Source organism: Thamnophis sirtalis, unplaced genomic scaffold (assembly GCF_051295495.1).
Source record: "Thamnophis sirtalis isolate CommonGarterSnake01/CBP01778 unplaced genomic scaffold, rThaSir2_p1.2 scaffold_5, whole genome shotgun sequence".
NCBI classification, from domain to species: domain Eukaryota; kingdom Metazoa; phylum Chordata; class Lepidosauria; order Squamata; family Natricidae; genus Thamnophis; species Thamnophis sirtalis.
This window is the reverse complement of record NW_028261385.1, coordinates 138,086,570-138,105,860: the sequence shown is the minus strand read 5'-3', so window position 1 is coordinate 138,105,860 and position 19,291 is coordinate 138,086,570. Positions and strand designations below refer to the sequence as shown.

The following is a 19,291-nucleotide window of genomic DNA, read 5'->3' as shown; positions in this document are numbered from 1 at the left end:
TTGTCTCATTGCAGAAATGGAATTGTAACTTGGCCAAGTGCTTTGTTGATTGTTTGGCAAGATCTCTGATTTTTTACACCTAGATGCAGCACTTTCCACATTTCCAGAAATTTCTGCTGCAACTCTAGCGAGAAAAAAATTACGTTCCTTCCCCCGTCAAGCAGAGTTGGAACCCCACTTTTAATTCCTGTTGCTAAATTAGAATCTTACTTCTGTCAGACTGAAAATCAACTTCACAAGGAGCGGCAGTTTTCTTTTCCTCCAAATTTCTAAGTTTCTTTGCAACAGGGAACATTCAATACATTGTACTTGACTTCAACATGACTGAGTATTGTATAGATTTTAGGCAGTTACATTTTAAGAATGGTTTTCCTGAACATTTGATGTGTTGTATAATCCTTGTTCCTTCCACCATTCTTTGGTTCCACCACAAATCCGCGAAGCCCTTATCCGCGGAGACATAAGCGCGAAGACTAATTCGCGCCGTTCTAAGCGCTAAGGAAAAACGCGACCCTACCGCGATGACATAACCCTAAAACAAACCCCTAAACCTAATCCTAACCCTTACCTTAATTGAAGTCGGCTTTCTGCCGCGGCGCCGTTTTAAAGCGCCCTTCTGTTGCCGCGCTGTTGTCGCGACGGTGATGACGCACGGTGATGACGTCGCGGCTTTAGCGCCGTGATTTTATCACCGCGATTTTGACGAGCGCGGTTTTGTCGTGCCACGCATTCTTTAAGTGGGAATTCATTAAAGTCCCCTACAGTGTCCTTATAGGAAGGATGAGAAAAGATTCCCCACCCTATGAAAGACTATTAGGGATTGTATGGCTGGACAGATAGGGCCCAAGGACAGTAGAGTTGAAGCCATGATAAAAATGGGTATTGCTGGCCATTCCCACTCTGATCTTTTCCATCGCTTCTAAATATTCCCTATTTTTCCTTCCTGACTTATTCCCTCTTTGCTCATGGAACCTGGTATTGCTCTTGCAAAAAAATGTGATATCCACCTGAGACTCAGAGAAGAGGCCACCATAGATATTTTTCCATGCTGGCATGGAATCCAGCATGGATTGCCTTTGTAAAAGTAAATGAGAAGGGAGGTCTATTTTATCTCTTCATTTTGGCCCCGAGTAGCGTAAACAACTGCTTTTTCACCATAGGTAGCCACAACCCAGACTCAACATTACCCTGCTCCACAGTTATATATGTTCTGTATCAGGTTGCTTTTGTGCTGATTCCATTATCAAAACTCTGAGCAGCTCACAGTGGTAACATGATACACACCAATCGTATCAGTCATATTCAGGAAATAATAGCATAATGAAACCATAATCACATGAACGTACTGATTTAGTTTACACAATTTCTTCTAAAAGGAAACACGAGGAAGAGGAACAATAATGCAAAATAGCTTTTCTGGTTGATCAAATGCTCATTGTGAAGATCAAATTTGCTCCATAAATTGTTTGCATTGTGTGGATGAGACGCTGCTATTTCAACACTGGGAGACTCAATTCAAGTGGATATCCAATAGTTCACAGTCCATTTACAATAAAATCATTACGGATTAACAATTGAAGTAAGATTTTGTATTGTTTACTGGCAGGTTTGTTTAAAATACCTAACAGATGTGTTGGCTGTAAGCCAAATATTGGAGACATAAATATTTAATATTAGTGGCCCTGGGTCATTGCTTTACTTTAGCAGGGAGAGTCCAATTAGTAAGCTCAAAATCCATGCATCCTTTTTGGATGCCTGAAAATAATTAGTGTTTTTATTCTCTCTGAAAATAAGTTGTTAAACCAAAGTTTAATTCAACTTCTGTTGAGGAGTAATCTATTAAGGCAGTGATGGGCAACCTTTTTGGCGTGGTGTGTCAAAAATCGGCAAAAAATCGAGCATAACTCGCATTGTGTGTCACTTCGACAAAAACATAATTTTGCGCAATTTATAGTTTAAACCAGTGTTTTTCAACCACTGTGCCGCGGCACATTAGTGTGCCGTGACATAGTGTAAGGTGTGCCGTGGGAAAATTACTTTATATATAGTCAATATAGGCACAGAGTTAATTTTTTTTAACATTTTCTAATGGTGGTGTGCCTCGTGATTTTTTTCATGAAAAAAGTGTGCCTTTGCACAAAAAAGGTTGAAAAACACTGGTTTAAACTACAAAAATGTATAATGGCGCTCACAGTTCCCGTTGCCACTCCGCTGTTCCCTGCTGTGGTGCGGTCGTAACCGACAGTCCCAGGAGTAGACTCTCTGTGCCGGCCTGACTGGAGAGAGGCGCGCACTGTTCCCGCGTTCCTCTCCTGCGGGTCCTCCCTCGCCGCGCTGATGACGTGTGTGCGCACGGCACGCACGCCTTACCAGCAGCCCCTGCGCTCAGAAAGGGGCGGCGGTGATACAGTAAGTGAGTATGGGCGGGGGAGATCACACGTCCCCCCCCGTTCCTCCAGCACAGATTCTTTCATCCTCGGCGGCCGTGCAGGAGCCGAGGATGAATTGCATGAAACCCTGTGCGTGTCACCCCAAATGGCTACGTGTGTCAGCACTGACACGCGTGTCATAGGTTCACCATCACTGTATTAAGGATTCCTTATTTAACAAGTGCCTGCAATGGTATTGTGGGAAAGGCCTGAGATGGGGCAAAGAGATGCTGCCTAGGGAATGGTCAGAGAAGAGGCAGCGTAGGCTGCAGCTGTATAATGGGCAGAAGAGGTGCAGGAGGGACTCTAAGGGTGATGGCGGGAAAATTTAAAGACTTGTAAGTTCCTGTTAATGTAACTTACAATACAGTGGAATTAGCTTTTGTGATCCTGTTTCCTTTGGGGTCTCTCTGTAAGGTTGACAGCAGTTATATTTTGGCTGCTTCTTTCTTTGTGTGTGTGTATGTGTGTGTTTGTGCGCATGTGCATATATTTAGCTGCTTCTCTAAGAGCCAACCAGTAACATTTTAATTTCAGGAAGCAAGCCAATTTGAAGGTAGCATATGACAAAACGTTGCCATAAATTTAATTGTTTCCCTTCTGCCGTGAACAGGAAGAAAAAACAAATTAAGAGACATAGGTTGTCAGTATAACTTATTTCCTGCTGACGCAGCCTTTTAATTGGTAAGTTATTGACTTCTGAAAAATTGAAGTACGTAATGAAATACTGGCACACTGTAAATTAAGCATGTTGCTTAGGTAGTGTTGGTTGTAATTATGGGGACGTAAAATATTCTCAGCCATTCCTTTGCAAGAGCAGATGCAAGCCACCAGAAACCATTGCATGTCGCGGAATGAACTACTGAGAGGAGTGACATAGCCTTGAATTTTGGTTGTTTTGACACTGTGCATTCACCAAGTTATCAAAGGTTAATGCCATCTTCATTTATTTCCTTGACATTTGTGCTTGATGCAAAACAGAAAACAGGTTCCTTAAGAGCTCCTGTTGAAATGATGTATGTTTATATCAATAAAAAGATGTACACTTGAAAAATATAGTTCAGAGTGCGGTCTTTCTTACGCATTCCAATTTTCTCCTTCATCTTGAGTATTGTTGAGGAGCGAGAGCTTTGAAGTGTCTAGTTTCTATCGAGAGTCCCATTGCTGTTTTGCTGTTATGGTCATAGAAAAGGACACCAAGTCTGGATCCCAAACTTGGCAATTTTAAGACTTGTGGACTTCAACTCCCAGAATTCTGCTCTGCTGGCTGGAGAATTCTGAGAGTTGAAGTCCACAAGTCTTAAAGTTGCCAAGTTTGGGAACCACTGCCCTATGAGATCACTCTCTAGTAATGGGTGGGCCTTTTGATCCACCAAACAGCGCCTGAGATATGATTCAAATTACCAAAGGGCTGCAGAAGCTTATGTATCAAATATTAAAACTAGTACAATGTAATGGTCATGACTTGTATAAAAATACCATTATTCTTTCATCTTCCTCTCTATACAATCCCATTTTAGGTTCCTAAGATTTCCATTCAGCTTTTAATGACCTTGCTCATCTTCAAAGTTCACCACTAATGCATAATAGCTAAATTGATTTCATTTCAGTTTTCATTAAAAAAAAACAAAAAACCCAACCTTTGAGCAATTTCTGTCCCCATCATCAGGAGCTTACTCCTATCATGTCTGCAGTGTACGCACCTAACTATGTATTTCCACAAAGTTTAAACACCAAACACTAACGCTATTAATGTAGAAATTGTGCTAGGACTGCTGTAGACATTTAGAGAGTTGGGCTTGAATAGTAATTGATTTTCAGTGGTTATATATTGCTCAATAATGTGCAATCTTGGGTAATTTACATACAAAGGAATCTTCCATTAATACATTCAGTGATTATATTGATCATTGATTTATGTTTAATTTATTGGAAAATGAACTTGAAATCAACACAAATCATGAAATGAACATACAGAATAGGACATTAAGAATACATCTGGAAATTATTTTAATTATTACATAAATTATTTCCAGGATAATACATGTAATGATATTTTATGTAATAAACCATGTCCATACCCCTTGTTATTTTTATTGATGAATTTTATTATTTAGTTTTCTACATTTACAGTTGTTTCTTCTTCATGGAAAAATATACTGATTTCTTTGAACAGTGTATTTTACTATTATTACAGAAAAGAAAGGTAGGTTATATAAATATTGCTTAAAAAATAAACAATTCTTTTCTCATATATTGCAATGAACATAAACAAAATTCTGGAGCAAGTATCTATGTACGAATGAATAATCTTTTCCATGGAAGAAATGTGTCTCTCTTAAACTTTAAAGAAATCAAGAATTTAAGTCAGCTTTTATACAAAACTTCTGTTAGCTATGCTGTTTTACCCCAGCAAAGAGTAAATTAAGAAAGCAAATATTTGTTTACATCAAATCCTCATTTTCACTTTTTAAAAAAAAACTTTTGCTGATTGGCTATTTTAAAGCTGGATTCAAATTAGTTTTTTATATATATATATGAGTGGATGGATTTAATTGCTCTTGTGTGGGTGATTCTTCTTCGTAACTCCCTTTCAGTATTTCAGACCATGTATATTTCTAATTAATGCATAAAGACACATCAGGATCCATTTCTTTTCCCTTCTTCCTTTCCCCCTGTAGTTGTCCCTTGCTTTCCAAAGCTTAGGTCACCTGGGACAACTTTTGAGGATGTAACAAAAGCTATTCTGAGGGGAATTCTCCCCATTCCAGTCCCACCAGGAGCAAATACACATTAAAGGACACAGATGGTTGCTTTCACCTGCATAATTTAATAGGCCACGGAACTGTGACAGAGTGGGCAGAAGTTATAGTTGCTGATTTCTTGAGCTTGGACACAATGCTTGCATTTATTGCACATCCAAAACTGATATTCTGTGATGGGCCTTCCTGTAGCAACACATGTTGGAAGCTTTCCTTCTCCCCTATAAAACACAAGGAAGAAAAACAGTATCACAAGATGTCAACGTTGATAGAACTATATTAGCCATCCATTCAAATTTAAGATTACAAGGGTGGATTACAAATATTTTGTTAGTATGCAGCAGATAAAAGTAAAAGGTGAAGGTTCCTCTCGCACATATCTGCTAGTCATTCCCAACTCTAGGGGGCAGTGCTTATCTCTGTTTCAAAGCCGAAGAGCCAGTGCTGTCCAAAGACATTCTCCGTGGTCATGTGGCCAGCATGACTAAACACCGAAGGTGCACGGAACCCTGTTACCTTCCCACCAAAGATGGTCCCTATTTTTTTACTTGCATTTTTACATGCTTTCGAACTGTTAGGTTGGCAAAAGCTGGGACAAGTAATGGGAGCTCACTCCGTTATGTGGTGCTAGGGATTCGAACCGCCAAACTGTCCACCTTTCTGATCGACAAGCTCAGCTTCTTAGCCACTGAGTCATTGCGTCCCTTTAATATGCAACAGGTATGACTGGTTAAAAAAAGGAGAAGCTTGAATTGCAATACAATTATTTTAAAAATAATTGCAATGTCAAGGTAAGATGAATGCTCTCAAAACTGAGTATTATTCCTAGATTAATTTATCTTCTGAGAGGAATTCCCATTTATATATGTGACAAATATTTCCAGGAAACAAATTCTTTGTTTAGAAATATGGGTTTTTCAATTCTGAGAATATCTTTACAGACAGTGCAATTACCAATGAATGAGGATTTGGTTTTCCAAATCTGGAGCTGTATCATAAGTTTACCTATTGTCAACCATTAAATAATGGAAACCAACAATTGGTGTTAATTTTCTGAATAGGGCAACGTTGGGATACACATACATAGCACTTTTGATGGGGTGTTTTGGGGGGGAAACAGTGGGCTGTATAAATGTGATTGTGAGACAAAAGCTAAAATTTCCAGATGATAATGTTCTTTTGCACTTGGTATTTAACAACTGGACAACTGAAATGGATTGTCCATGTCCTTACAATGAAATGACCGATATTGTAGTATGGGAAAAGTAAATATATGACCCTTTTACTCCATGGATTGTGGTCTTAACTGCCACCTATAAATGGACTGCCTAGACGTAGACCTTGTATGAAGTATAATAAAACATAGAACCCATTTATACAAAATATAGGAAGATAAAAGAGCAGGCCAGCTATATACAGGTATTAGAAATTTATGTATACATACTTTAATAATTGCATTAAATTATATATAGAATTGTAATTTACTGTTAAAATGATGTTGTATTTTACTTCACTTTAAAAATATGTATGTATTTTTATTTTTGCATTTTGTTCTTTTTTCATTTTATTTTAAAACCAAAAGAATACATTAAACATGAGGTGTGCAGGTAGTCCTCATTTAATAACCATAATTGGGTTATTAAATCAGTAAGGGGAGTGATTAATAAAACCCCAACTGTGTTTATGAACTTTACTTCAGCTTCCCTTTGCTTTACAAACCTGCGAAGGTTGTAAACGTAAGGATTGGGTCTCAAAGTTACTTTTTCATCCGTGTCATAACTGTGAATGGTTGCTAAATGAGAACCAACCTATATAAAGAACACTTTACAACATAGTATGAAGGCTTTTGCAAAGGGAGAATCCTCTTTTCTCCCTTCTCCTATGTTTTTCTCCCTTAAGCCAAACAGACTTTGGGAACAGACAGAACTGCCGGGAGAAAGGGAATATGTATCACCTACAATATATATTTTTTCTGTTGCACCACTGATTTCCATCAAACTCAGGATATTGTATGGCAATGACAAGAAAGAGAACCATGCTTACTCTTCAAGAAGACCATCCAAGTCCGACTTTTTGCTATCTTTAGGATAGTGTTTTGTGAATATTTGCAAGGCAAGTGCTTCATATTTCTGCTTCTGGTCTGGATTAAGATTTTCTAAAGATTCCAGTTTAACGAAGGCTTTTGAACAGGTACCGAATGCTCTGTTAGCACATGCACAAAGAGCCAATAGGGAATAGATTTCTACTGCAGGAATAATGTCTTCGTAATCCCTCAGGTGAAGAGCTGTTAATGTAAAAAGCAATCGATTCAGAACATATCCATCTATTAAATTAAATAAGCAGTTTTGTTACATTAGTACTCCTATGTTAATGTATTGAAAACATTGGCTGGCACACAACGGTTGCGATCCACAGTATGAAGTGGCTTAATACAAGCAACTGGAAAGATCTGCGTGGAAGAGCACTCTTCTATACTAAATCCCCAAACTGGAAGAAAAATGTTCAACATCTGGAATACAATAGTTCAGGGGTCTCCAACCTTGGCAACTTTAAGACTTGTGGACTTCAACTCCCAGAATTCTGGAAGTTGAAGTCCATAAGTCTTAAAGTTGCCAAGGTTGGAGACCCCTGCAATAGTTGACGACTTAAGTAGTCAATAGCCATAAGTGATTCAGGCTAGGAGATTTAGATCTTTAGCGATTTTGGTAGGGTTTCTTTGGAGGAAAGGATTTCTCCAGATAATACAGAATAGGGACACTGAAAACATCTGCTTAAGGACTGGATACGTAACACAAACATTGCCTCATGAATATAAAGTGGAAAAAAAGGCGGCAGCATACCTGTTTTCATTGCTGTGTCCACATAACCTTCATACAGCTGCCTTTGAGCAAGTATGAAAAAATGGTAAGCCTCAGCTCCTCGCCAAGCATTATCGATCAGGCGGCTGTCTGTGGAAAGAACATCTTCTTCTAACAAGCCAGCTATGGCTGAAGTAGCCTGGGATAAAAGATGTAATGAAAGAAACAAGCGATAGCATGCCTACTATTTACATTGTTAGCGTGCATTTCATGCATTGTAACAATGTAATTCATGATATATAACAATGTTAAGTTGTACGCCAGCAAAGTATAAACAGGAAAAGCTTTTAAAGGGAAGTAAGACGATGTTTATTTCTTAGATTACACTTTAATCCTAATAACCAAATATAGTTAGCACTAGCACTTAGACTTATACACCACTTCATAGCACTTTACAGCACTCTCTAAATGGTTTACAGATATTGCCCCCAACAATATGTTTACAGCATATTGCTCCCAACAATCTAGGTCCTCATTTTTACCGACCTGGGTGGATGGAAGGCTGAATCAACCTGCAGCTGGTGAGAATCAAACTGCCAAACTGCTGGCAGTCAGCAGAATTAGCCTACACTGTAACCACCGCACCACAGCTCTTTCTTTCTTTCTTTCTTTCTTTCTTTCTTTCTTTCTTTCTTTCTTTCTTTCTTTCTTTCTTTCTTTCTTTCTTTCTTTCTTTCTTAGACTTATATACCGCTTCATAGGGCTTTCAGCCCTCTCTAAGCAGTTTACAAATTTTTTTTTTAGCAAATTGAATCAGCAACTTGCCCCCACAGTCCGGGTCCTCATTTCACCCACCTCGGAAGGATGGAAGGCTGAGTCGACCTTGAGCCGGTGAGATTTGAACCGCTGAACTGCAGATCACAGTCAGCTAAAGTGGCCTGCAGTACTGCACCCTAACCACTGTGCCACCTCGGCTCTTTACTTGGATAATGGTCAGATTAACAGACTTTATACATTTCAGAAGGGGGAGGCCATTTTGTATACAATCAAATGTCAATAAAGGGGACCAAGAAGCTGTTTCACCCAAGGTTTTCCTCCTACCCTGTTTCCCTGAAAATAAGAAATCCCCAGGTAATAAGCCCAAGCGGGCTTTTGAGGGCATGCGCTAAAATAAGCCCTCCCGAAAATACTGCAACACAGCAGCAGCCATGAGATGACCACACTTGCTGCCTCCTGCACCTCAAAAATAATAAGACTTCCCTAAAAATAAGGCCAAGTGCTTATTTTGGGGGTCAAAAGAAAATAAGACCCCGTTTTATTTTCGGGGAAACGCAGTACTAATTAGAATTTTTCTTAAGGGAAAAGTGTCATTGGAAATGCCACGATTTTCCTTTTTTCTACGGAAGATGTAAACAAAGGAAAACTGTCTGGGGAACAGCAATGGCTTCTGCAAGATGGTGAGCATGGAATAAGTGTTTTGATTGTGCATCAATTATCGCAAATATACAAAAAAGGGACAGGGCATGGTCTGTAATGTTGTGTCCACCATCTTGCATTACTAACCTTTCACTCCAAAATGCTTATGGTGAGGAATCTATCCTATTTTGACATATAGCTTTGACTGAATGCATTTGTAAAACCAAAGGGTGTTCTAAATATTGTTGGATAATATTGGTAGGAAATATGAGTTGTCACGTTATGGAAATACTTCACAACTCTATATTCTGAGGGGTTCCTTGCAGTCACACCGGAGATGATGAAGGATTCTGAAATATTACCTCTGAAGTTTTTCCTTTGACTTTTTCTCTCTGCGAATTTTTTATTTGTTCATGGTATTGTTCAACAAGTAAAGCCGACATGACATAAAGCTTTTTAACCCGTAAAGGTTTGGTTCTCTTTTTAGTCTCTTCATCTGCAATCTTTAAAAAGGAAAACATTACAAATTAGATTTATTTTCTAATTACAATGCCATATACAAAACTAAGACTATAAAGGCATTTTGCACGATAAATAGATTCATATCTTACTCAGACATTTGTAAAAAACTGACAATACTTCAAAGTGTTTTCCCCTTAACAATTTTCTCTCTTCCTTGGAAGCAAAGGATTTCTTAATAAAAGTCTTTTTTTGCATTCTTATTAAATTGAATATGACCCATAACAGAATGGAAAAATAGGCAAAATATGGATCTCTTTGGAGGGAGTGAAAAACATCTGTACTTTTTTTTAAAGTTACAAACCAAATGTTAATTTGTATGTGAAAGGTAAAATGAATCAAGTTTAATATCACAGGAATTCAACATTAAAGGTATCTTCATCTTCATCCAAAAATCTGTGTGTCAAAAATACCACGGGTAATTAGTCTTCATGCTCATGGTCTGGAGTCTCAGAAGAATATAAGAAAAAACAAACTGTAAAAGCAGCTTCTAGTTCAATACAACTATTGCCGAACAAACTGATAAATGCTAACGATGTGCACAAAATCTCCTTTAAGCCTGTAAAGGCTTTAACAGATCAAATAGATAGTATGACAAGAGAAATGTGTATATTTACTGTATTCCTATTAATAGAAGCATTAATGGCAAAATAAAAAAAATCTACCATGAATAAAAACTGTCAATTTCTTAAATAGCTATGCTCCTTAATATACCAGTAGACTTTTGAATCTGGTAAAACCTGCCCTAAATCTTCTGCAGCACAAAAAGAAGAATCTATTCCATCAGATGTTTTTAAAACATCACTGTTTATGCCATCTCACCCTTTTTTGTCCAGATATCCCTTAACAACAGTACCTTGAACATGAGTTTCGCAGCATCGAAGAAATAATTGGCTTTACGATATAGTTCAACGGCATCAAGAGGTTTATTCTTTTCCAATAACTGAGATGCATATCTAGCTAGAAGAGAACCAATCTCTTTCATATTGTGTTCCTTAGCTAGTTCAACAGCTTTACTCCACTAGAAGAAAAAGCAACAACCATTAATCAATGCAATTCTAAATTTAGGAGCAAGTCTGGAATAAATGTACTTTCTTATCACAGAAAGTAATCTAGGGGACTTGATGATTACTAGGCCATGGGTACACTTCATTTTGTAGGGATATATTGGGGTTGTAATCTTGTGGAACAGTTCTCAGAGTTGTGGGAAAGTAGGGCAAAATAAACATCTTCTATAGCAATAACGCTTAAGAGTTATATTCACAGTACTGTACAGCCCTTTCTAAGCAGTTTACAGAGTCAGCCTATTGCCCCCAACAATCTTGGTCCTGATTTTACTGACCTCAGAAGGATAGAAGGCTGAGTACCTATAAAACTTATTGTTATGTCCTTTTACATGGCTTCTTAAGATAACGTGATGTCATGGAGTTACAAGAAGATTTACTAAACGGTATTTTAAATGGGGAAAAAAAATCTGTCTTTTATGATAAGATGACAGTTTAAATAGCATAGAGGTAGTTCTCGATTTAACTATTTGGAGTTGCCTTGAAAAGGATGCTTTGCAGACTGTAAAGCACTTCCAGCCATCATAAAAAGTCACTCCTACACACACACAGTCACATCATCACATTTTGAGTACTTGGCAGCTGGCTCAGATTTATGACTGGAGTCCCATAGTCCCATGATCATAATTTGTAGAGTTGTTTGCTGGTTTCCAGTGTTTTTTGCCGGTTTTTAACAAAAAAGTGCCCATCTGAGAGAATGGATTCAGTCAATGCGTGATCTGCTTAAGAACCATCATAAAACATTGACCATGATATGGATGCCTCCACTTGTGACTATCATGACTTACGACTGAAATTCCAGTTCAATTTGCAGTCATAATTTGAGGACTACCTGTAATTCACTATTTCTATCGTTGGAGCTAGAATTGTGTTTTTAATCTAAAAAAACCAAAAGTAACAATTGAAATCATAGAAAGATGGATATGGTGGGAATGAAAGTTTGCAAGGCCTTGGTGTTATCGGAGTTTGGCTGTTACATAGATGCCATCACTAAACTGTGAGTCAGATACTCTCTTCTATTGAAATAAAGTTTATTGTACATTTGTTGGATTGGGGAAAATGCGATAAACAGAACAGGCTTTTATTACAGAATGTTTTGTGAGACTATACTTTTAGTTCTTTCCTGACTGGTTAAGAGTATACTACTATACTACTCTTATAAACGTGGAAAGTCTAATGAATGGTTCAACATGGAGCAGAAAATAAGACAAGTATGTGTGCTATTTCTTCAGTAGTTAAATGCATTTATATATAAATGTTTAAGAAATGATTATGGTAATATTAAAGATATATTTGTCAGGGACATGAATGTACCTATTGAATGCAAACGATGCCATGTTGTTAGTCGAATGTTAGATGCAACAAAGAATATGGATCTGGAAATCAACTTTTAGTCTGACAGGACAATGGAGTGAACAATTATAAAACATATCAATGGCAAAAATAGAGCATAGGTAGTCTCCGGCTTACAACACCAATTGGGACTGGGATTGCTAAATAAACTGGTCATAAAGCACAATTTTCCATGGCTGTTGTTTAGTGATGGCTGTTCTAGCACTTCCAGTTGTTGTCATTAGGTAACCATCACATCCAACTTCCTGCTGGCTTCACCACTGAATTTCCTTGTGGGAAGTTGGCAGAGAATGATGGAAATTGACAGTCAGCTTTCTATCATGTCGCAGGAATGCTGCGACAACCAAAACTTTTGAGGACTAGTAAATCCCCCGAATTCAGCACCATCATAATTTTGAACAATCGCTGAGTGAATGGGCATAACTCAAGGAGCACCTATACATGAATTAATTTGTGCACCTTAGTAGAATATTTACTAAATGTTGGTAGAAAGTTTATCAGAAGGAGAGAAAAAGGTTGTGTATAATAGCCTGCTTCTCTCCATTGTGTTATGTGAAAATCAGAATTTGGTAAGGTAGGATAAACATAACAGTAAGTTGAAAGCACTGACTGTGGGGTGCATCATAACTGTGTGAAATAAAGCAAGAATATAATAGTGGGTGTAATAAACTTAAGGAAAACAGACTCAGAGCGAAAGACTGTGTGTATTGTGCGTATATGTGTGTGTGAGTGATCAGTACAAAAGTAATACATTAAGATGGTCTAGGCATATAGTGAAAATGAATGAAGATTGAATTGCAAAATAAATATAAAGAGGAGAAAATGAGTTGAAAGGAAATAAAAAATCAACAAGGCTCTGGTTGGATAAGGTACCGTAATTGAGATTCTCAAAAGGAAAGAAATGAACTGCTTGAAGAAAAGAAGTTTAATAATAAAATGCCCATGAGAATCAATATATACTTGTGTTGCTACTGCATTAATCTATTTCCTAACTAACAATGTAATTCCAGCTCCATCTGGAATCTCCATTTTTTTATATTTGTATATTTATATATTTTATATTTGTCTATTCCTCTTCCATTATAGTACTTGCTGTAGTACCTACTTTTGAAGGTAATATTTTTGTTGCACAGGGAAGCAGGGATATGGTTGATACAATCATTAAATGTCAGATGTCATTTGTCATTTAGGAAGATGAGAATTTTAAGAGGTGAAATTTGTTCTTTAAACGTTTTGTCCCTTAGCTTTCTCCATCAAATGGGGTGGGTGGGAGCCCATGTTTAGGGTTATTTAGACAGCAAAATGGGTCCTTTTTCCTTTACATTCTTCCAACCTCCACAAAAATGGTTTGATTAAATATTTTGTCCCCAATTTTGCATATGATCCATGGATTAAACCTCCCCCCCTCATAATTTAGCTGCAGTATCTTTTCTCCCTACCCCAGCAATGTATTTTAAACAAGTAGCCAAACTATGTGAGACAGGAGATACCTAGATGGGACCTCCCTTATGTTTCTAAAATTAGTTGTGCAAGACCTTTTGAATGGAACCATGGGAGAAGAGAATTCATTTCCCCCATTGTTAACTGTTTGAGAACCTGTGTATTCCCTTGAAAAATAGGTGGAGTGTATGTTTGATATTTGCGGACTATGAAAAAATATTTAAGCTTCTCAAACGGGGCCCTGGGTTTCCAAACATGCTTTGAGGCAGTAAGAGAACTGATTATATATTTCTCATGTCATTTCTGATTTGACCATTAGAGATACAGAACATGAAGACACATAAATCCCTAGGTTGCTATATTCTCTTATATATTCAATTTCTTAGCTGCCAGTTGAAGCTGCAAGGGAAGCTATTTTGAAATCAACCATTAAATTAATATGGACAAGCTCCCGCAAACAATGTCTCCTATATGATGCTTATATTTTTACCTGGTTGAGATTTACACAGACATCTACTGCATCCTTTGGTCTGTTACATTTCAGAAAGGCAGCTACAGCTTGTTCACACATTCCCACAGTAACAAACTTATGGCTTATATCCTAAAAGATATGGAAAGGTATTATTACATTCTAGAAGAGTAGCAGCATACGATATCAAAACTCCTTAATCTCTAACAAATTAAATGTGGCAGGTGCTGGCAAAGAAACTCATTTGGGATGTGATATTCTAGTAACCAAGATTAATCAAGGCAATTATTACCACCATCGTTTCTGCTGTTTTATTCTTTATATTTTTGAAATACTTGTTGAAGTATATCAAGTTAACATAAATATATCAAGTTTTATAAATTTAAAGAGTAACCTGTCCTGTGCTGCTTTGGTTCCACCACAAAACCGCGGAGGACAAAATCGCGGTCGACGAAAGCGCGTATGTGACGTCATCACAGCGCGACGAAAAAGATCGAAAAATGTAAAAATAAAGCGAAAACCTTATCCTAACCCCCCCAAACCTAACCCTAAACCTAACCCTAAACCTAACCCTTAACCTAACCCTAAACCTAACCCTAAACCTAACCCTTAACCTAACGAAAAACCTAACGCTAACCCTTAACCTAACGCTAAACGTAACGCTAACGCTCTAACCCTAACCCTAACCCTAACCCTTAACCTAACCCTTACCTTTATGTGAATCGGCTTGCTGTAATTTAATTTTTATTTCAATTTTTCGATCTTTTTCGTCGCGTTGTGATGACGTCACATACGCGATTTCGTCAACCACGCTTTTGTGGAATGCGGTTTTGACGGGTCACGGCTGCTTTTGCTTTATTATGTACAGAGAGCCATTTCACAATCACAGCCCCTTTGGGTAATTCCATCTTAAGGTTAAGAGTATGACTGCTGTTATTTTTGTTCTAAAGGTCATATATGACCAAAAATATCATTTTTAAATTTTATTGGATGGCATTATATTTTTTTAATTAGATTTCCCTTTCAACATGAGGAACAACCTGGTTTTTAAACTTTCCATTTATGTCCTCAGTATTCTTACCCTCAGTAGAATCAGATCAGGAGGATTTATTTTTTCAGATGAAAAAACTTGCTCAAATCAATAAAATACAGAATACAGTCCTAAGCATATGTAACTAGAAACAAGTCTCCCAGAACTTAGCAATAACACTTAGACTTATATACCACTTCATAGTGCTTTGACAGCCCTCTCTAAGTAGTTGACAAGAGACAGCCTACTGACCCCAACAACATTTTACCGACCTTGGAATGATGGAAGTCTGAGTCAACCTTGAGCCGGTCAGGACTGAATGCCTAGCTATGGGTAGAGTTAGCTTGCAATACTTCATTCTAGCCACTGAGCTATTATGGCTGTTAATCGATTTCATTCAAGATAAGCAGCTTACAGTAACTAATCCCCAAAAGCTGCTTTTTATACTCACTGGAAGCAACTTGTTATTTTCTGGAAGGGAATTGGCCAAATTTTCTAATGCTTGATAGTCTTCCAGCATATAATAACATTCAGCTAAACGCTCATGGTTTCTGCCTTGTACAAAGTAGGGAACTGCATTCGCCCTACAATGGAGAGGGGGGAAAAAAGGGAAATGGCTGATGGTTTGTGTATATTGTTAAACGTGTAATGAATACTCAGGGTACAATCAAGTAAAGGCATGACTGCTGGGAAAAAAAGTCCAGTTATTTATAATTCTGTAACCTAATTTTAACAGATTTTGCACTAGAGTCATTTTATACTTCCGTTTCTCAAAAGAATAATTCTCTATTTTCCTGCAAACAATTTATTTAATTAAAATTGCAATCGGAGAAATACATAGTGCTATTCCATTTTCATCCTTTGCTCTGCAAAATGCAAAACATGTTCCATCAAACTCAGTCGCAATCACAATTGCAACTGGAATTCACCGGAAGTTACAAGCATACCATTTCTGCCTATCGGCGAAGTACTCTCCAATTTCATTGTGCGCCTGTTCAAGGAGGCTGTCGTCTCCATGGCCTGAGCCTGTTTGCAACAGCTGCACTACTCGAAACCCATTGCCTAGTTTCATTCGTAGGTCAACGGCAAGATCTCTGTGAATGTGACAAATAGACAACTTTAGCAAAACAACAACAACAACAACGCTATGTTCGCTTAGTTGTAGAAGTTGGGCATCAGACTAGAAACCGGGATACAGTGAATTCTAGTCCCACCTTAAGCACAAAGGTGACCTTAGGCCAGTCACTTTCTCTCAGCCCTAGGAAGGAGGCAAGGGCAAACAGCTTCTGAAAAACCTTGACAAGAAAACTTCAGTGACTTGTCTAGGCAGTTTCCAAGATTCAGACATGACTGAATGGGGGGGAAAAGGTAGCAAATGAAGAAAGTATTGTTTCAAATCGCATCTCAGTGGACAATCAACAACTCATCTCCTTGGCTTTGGCATCATTGGCAGTCATAGTGGTGCATTTTACATAACCCAGTTTTAGAAATTATTAGATTATGGTTAGAAATGCTCTGTATTTTGTAAAGCTATGTCAAAGCTATACAAAATATTCAGCTTTCAGCAGCAAAGTTGATAATCCATGGGTGTGTGCGTATGTGTGCAAATGACAAAGGGAGTGTTTGTGTTGTTGTACCACAACTCTATCTGTTGTGTACATGAGTCAAAATGTCACACACATGTATAAAAGGGGCAGAGCCTGAAGGGAGAAACAACACGAAGCTGCTTTTGTTATTCAGACATCTCTGGACGCCTCTGAAAACAACTTCAGTTCAAGCAAAAAATTTCAATGCTGCAGATTTAAATTGGCTAGTTTGACCTTTCTGTAATCCTTCTTCATGCTTCATGTTCTTGTTAGTCTTTCTAAAGAGTCCAGTTTGGGAAACGTAATTTATGTATGCACTCACACTTTAAAATTAATCAGGTTAAAAACATGTCTTCCCTCCATCAAATGCTATTATATACACTTGGGATTTTCTTTTTTACTCTTAATTAAATTTATCTAGGGCAATTTACCTTCTATCCATGTCCAAATACATTCTTTCAGCTTCTTCAAATTTTCCAAAATAAACGGCCACTTCAGCTTGCCTAAGTGCTTCGCTCTGGAGATTGTGAAGGCGTTTTACAAACTTAATACCCTGGTAATTTTTATAACGTACAAAAGCTTGCTCAGCAGTGTGAAGATCAAGTTTCTGGAGAGCTGTTTCAGCCAGGAGACGCCTGTATAAAGTACACATAGTTTATATCTACATAGATATCATCTTTATTTGGAATACAGATAGTCCTTGACTTATGAGCATTTGTTCAGCGACTGTTCAAAGTTATGATGGTGCTGAACAAAACGATTTATGAACCAGTCCCCAACCTTATGGCCATTACGATGCCCTACTGTCATGTGATTAAGATCTGGGCATTTGCAATGCATTCACATTTACAACCAGTTGGTAAATGCCCTGTGATTCTCTTTTGCGATCTTCTCTGCTGGCTTCCCCAGGAAGTCAATAGGAAAGTTGACAGGGTAGATCACAAGCCGTTGCCACTTTCTAAAAGGATCCTTCCTGTCTTTAGGGACTAGCTGAAAAAGCTCTGTGCTGAAATCCAAGAGGATTTTGGCATCAGGCATTTCAGCCAGCCCCCGGAATCAAGTGATGTTTAAAACCAAAAAGGATTTTCAGCCCTGGAGGATTTTCAGTCCCAGATACAGAGGCTTCAGAAGTGACTGGCATGGTGGCTTACTGATGAAAATTCTGAGCCTCCCACTCAGAAGATTGAGTTCAATCCTAGGTAGCAAAGGATGTTTTCCTTCTAGGGTGTGAAGAAAACATATTTGCTGTGAACTCCACATAGGCATCAGGAAGGGCATCCAGCTAGTAAACGTTCAACTCCATCCAGTCACCCTGACTATACCCTGAATTAAGGAATTACAGTGTCATGAAAAGGGAGGTTTTTGTTATGGAGAAGCCTCTTGACACTTGGACTGAAAATCCAAGTGGTAATGAGGCCTTTGCACAGACACCCTGACCCTCCCCCATACCCTTGAAAACCCTCTCTGACTCATGCTGTACCCTCATGCTCCTGCACCATAACCCCATGGACCCTCTCAGACCTTCTCATATATCCCCTTACTCCCTCCCTCACCCAGAAGTATGTTGGGGTTTGCAACTTGCTGCCGGCTTCCCCACTGACTTGATTATGGGAAGCCGGCAGGAAGTTGCTTCCCTTAATGATCACTACCTGGGATAGCTGGTGTGTTGTTGATAAGGAAGGGGACTGCACTTTTCAACAATCCTGCTTAGCAATGACAATCACAGTATTCCACGAAAAGCTTCACTATTTCAAACATTTTAGTTGAAGCCTACTTCTTGGGATGTGAAAGCTAACAGTCAAATTTGAAGAGAGTGGCATGCCGTAATGAGTAGCTTAAAATGTTGTGTGTATAATTCTTCTGAACTTATTTTTGAAGCATATTTAGTCCTATTATCCTTCAAAATCACAAAACTGTAAGAAGTCTCTGAAAATCTTTGTCCCAATTTTCACCTCTGCACTTTCTCTTGTTTGTTCTATTTTTCTTTTTAAGTAGGATAATTTAAATTACTGGGGAAAAAAATCTCTGCCTGACCATTATAGAATAATGGATAGTCATTATAAAATAACTATCCATGGTTTAGGAGAAATAAATAGCCCTGGAAAATTTCCCATAATTTCTCTATGTCCAATATTCTCTGCCAGTAATGTTTATTCTAGGAATGTGATAGGAATTACTGCAAGCTACTATTATGAATCATTATACTGATAATACATAAACGGTGTAGGGAAAAAAATGGAAATAGATTTTTACCAAAGCCTTGGATGTGAATTTTCTTCAATGAACTGAGAAGATTCTGCAATTCCAGCCTCTTTAACAATAGCCTGAGCATCTCGTAGTGATCTAATATCAAAATGTATTATGCAGTCCTTATTAGGGTGTTCAGGATTCTATTTAAATAGAAAAAAAAATCTCTTACTCATTT

General features: G+C 38.0%; 1 protein-coding gene across 2 annotated transcripts in view; it reads right to left on the bottom strand.

Annotated features, from left to right (window-relative positions):
• Nucleotides 1-4,513: 4,513 nt before the first annotated feature.
• The window catches only part of WDR35 (WD repeat domain 35), a 39,750-nt gene continuing 24,972 nt past the window's right edge, over nucleotides 4,514-19,291 (bottom strand). For both annotated transcript variants that reach the window (XM_087716980.1, XM_087716981.1), the window contains 10 exons: nucleotides 19,120-19,256; nucleotides 17,298-17,501; nucleotides 16,228-16,374; nucleotides 15,732-15,864; nucleotides 14,272-14,382; nucleotides 10,781-10,945; nucleotides 9,768-9,908; nucleotides 8,032-8,188; nucleotides 7,235-7,475; nucleotides 4,514-5,412 (listed from right to left, as the gene is read on the bottom strand). In XM_087716980.1, the coding sequence (XP_087573106.1) occupies nucleotides 5,259-5,412; nucleotides 7,235-7,475; nucleotides 8,032-8,188; nucleotides 9,768-9,908; nucleotides 10,781-10,945; nucleotides 14,272-14,382; nucleotides 15,732-15,864; nucleotides 16,228-16,374; nucleotides 17,298-17,501; nucleotides 19,120-19,256 (1,590 nt within the window). In that variant the 3' untranslated portion in view covers nucleotides 4,514-5,258. The remainder of the gene's footprint in view (nucleotides 5,413-7,234; nucleotides 7,476-8,031; nucleotides 8,189-9,767; nucleotides 9,909-10,780; nucleotides 10,946-14,271; nucleotides 14,383-15,731; nucleotides 15,865-16,227; nucleotides 16,375-17,297; nucleotides 17,502-19,119; nucleotides 19,257-19,291) is intronic.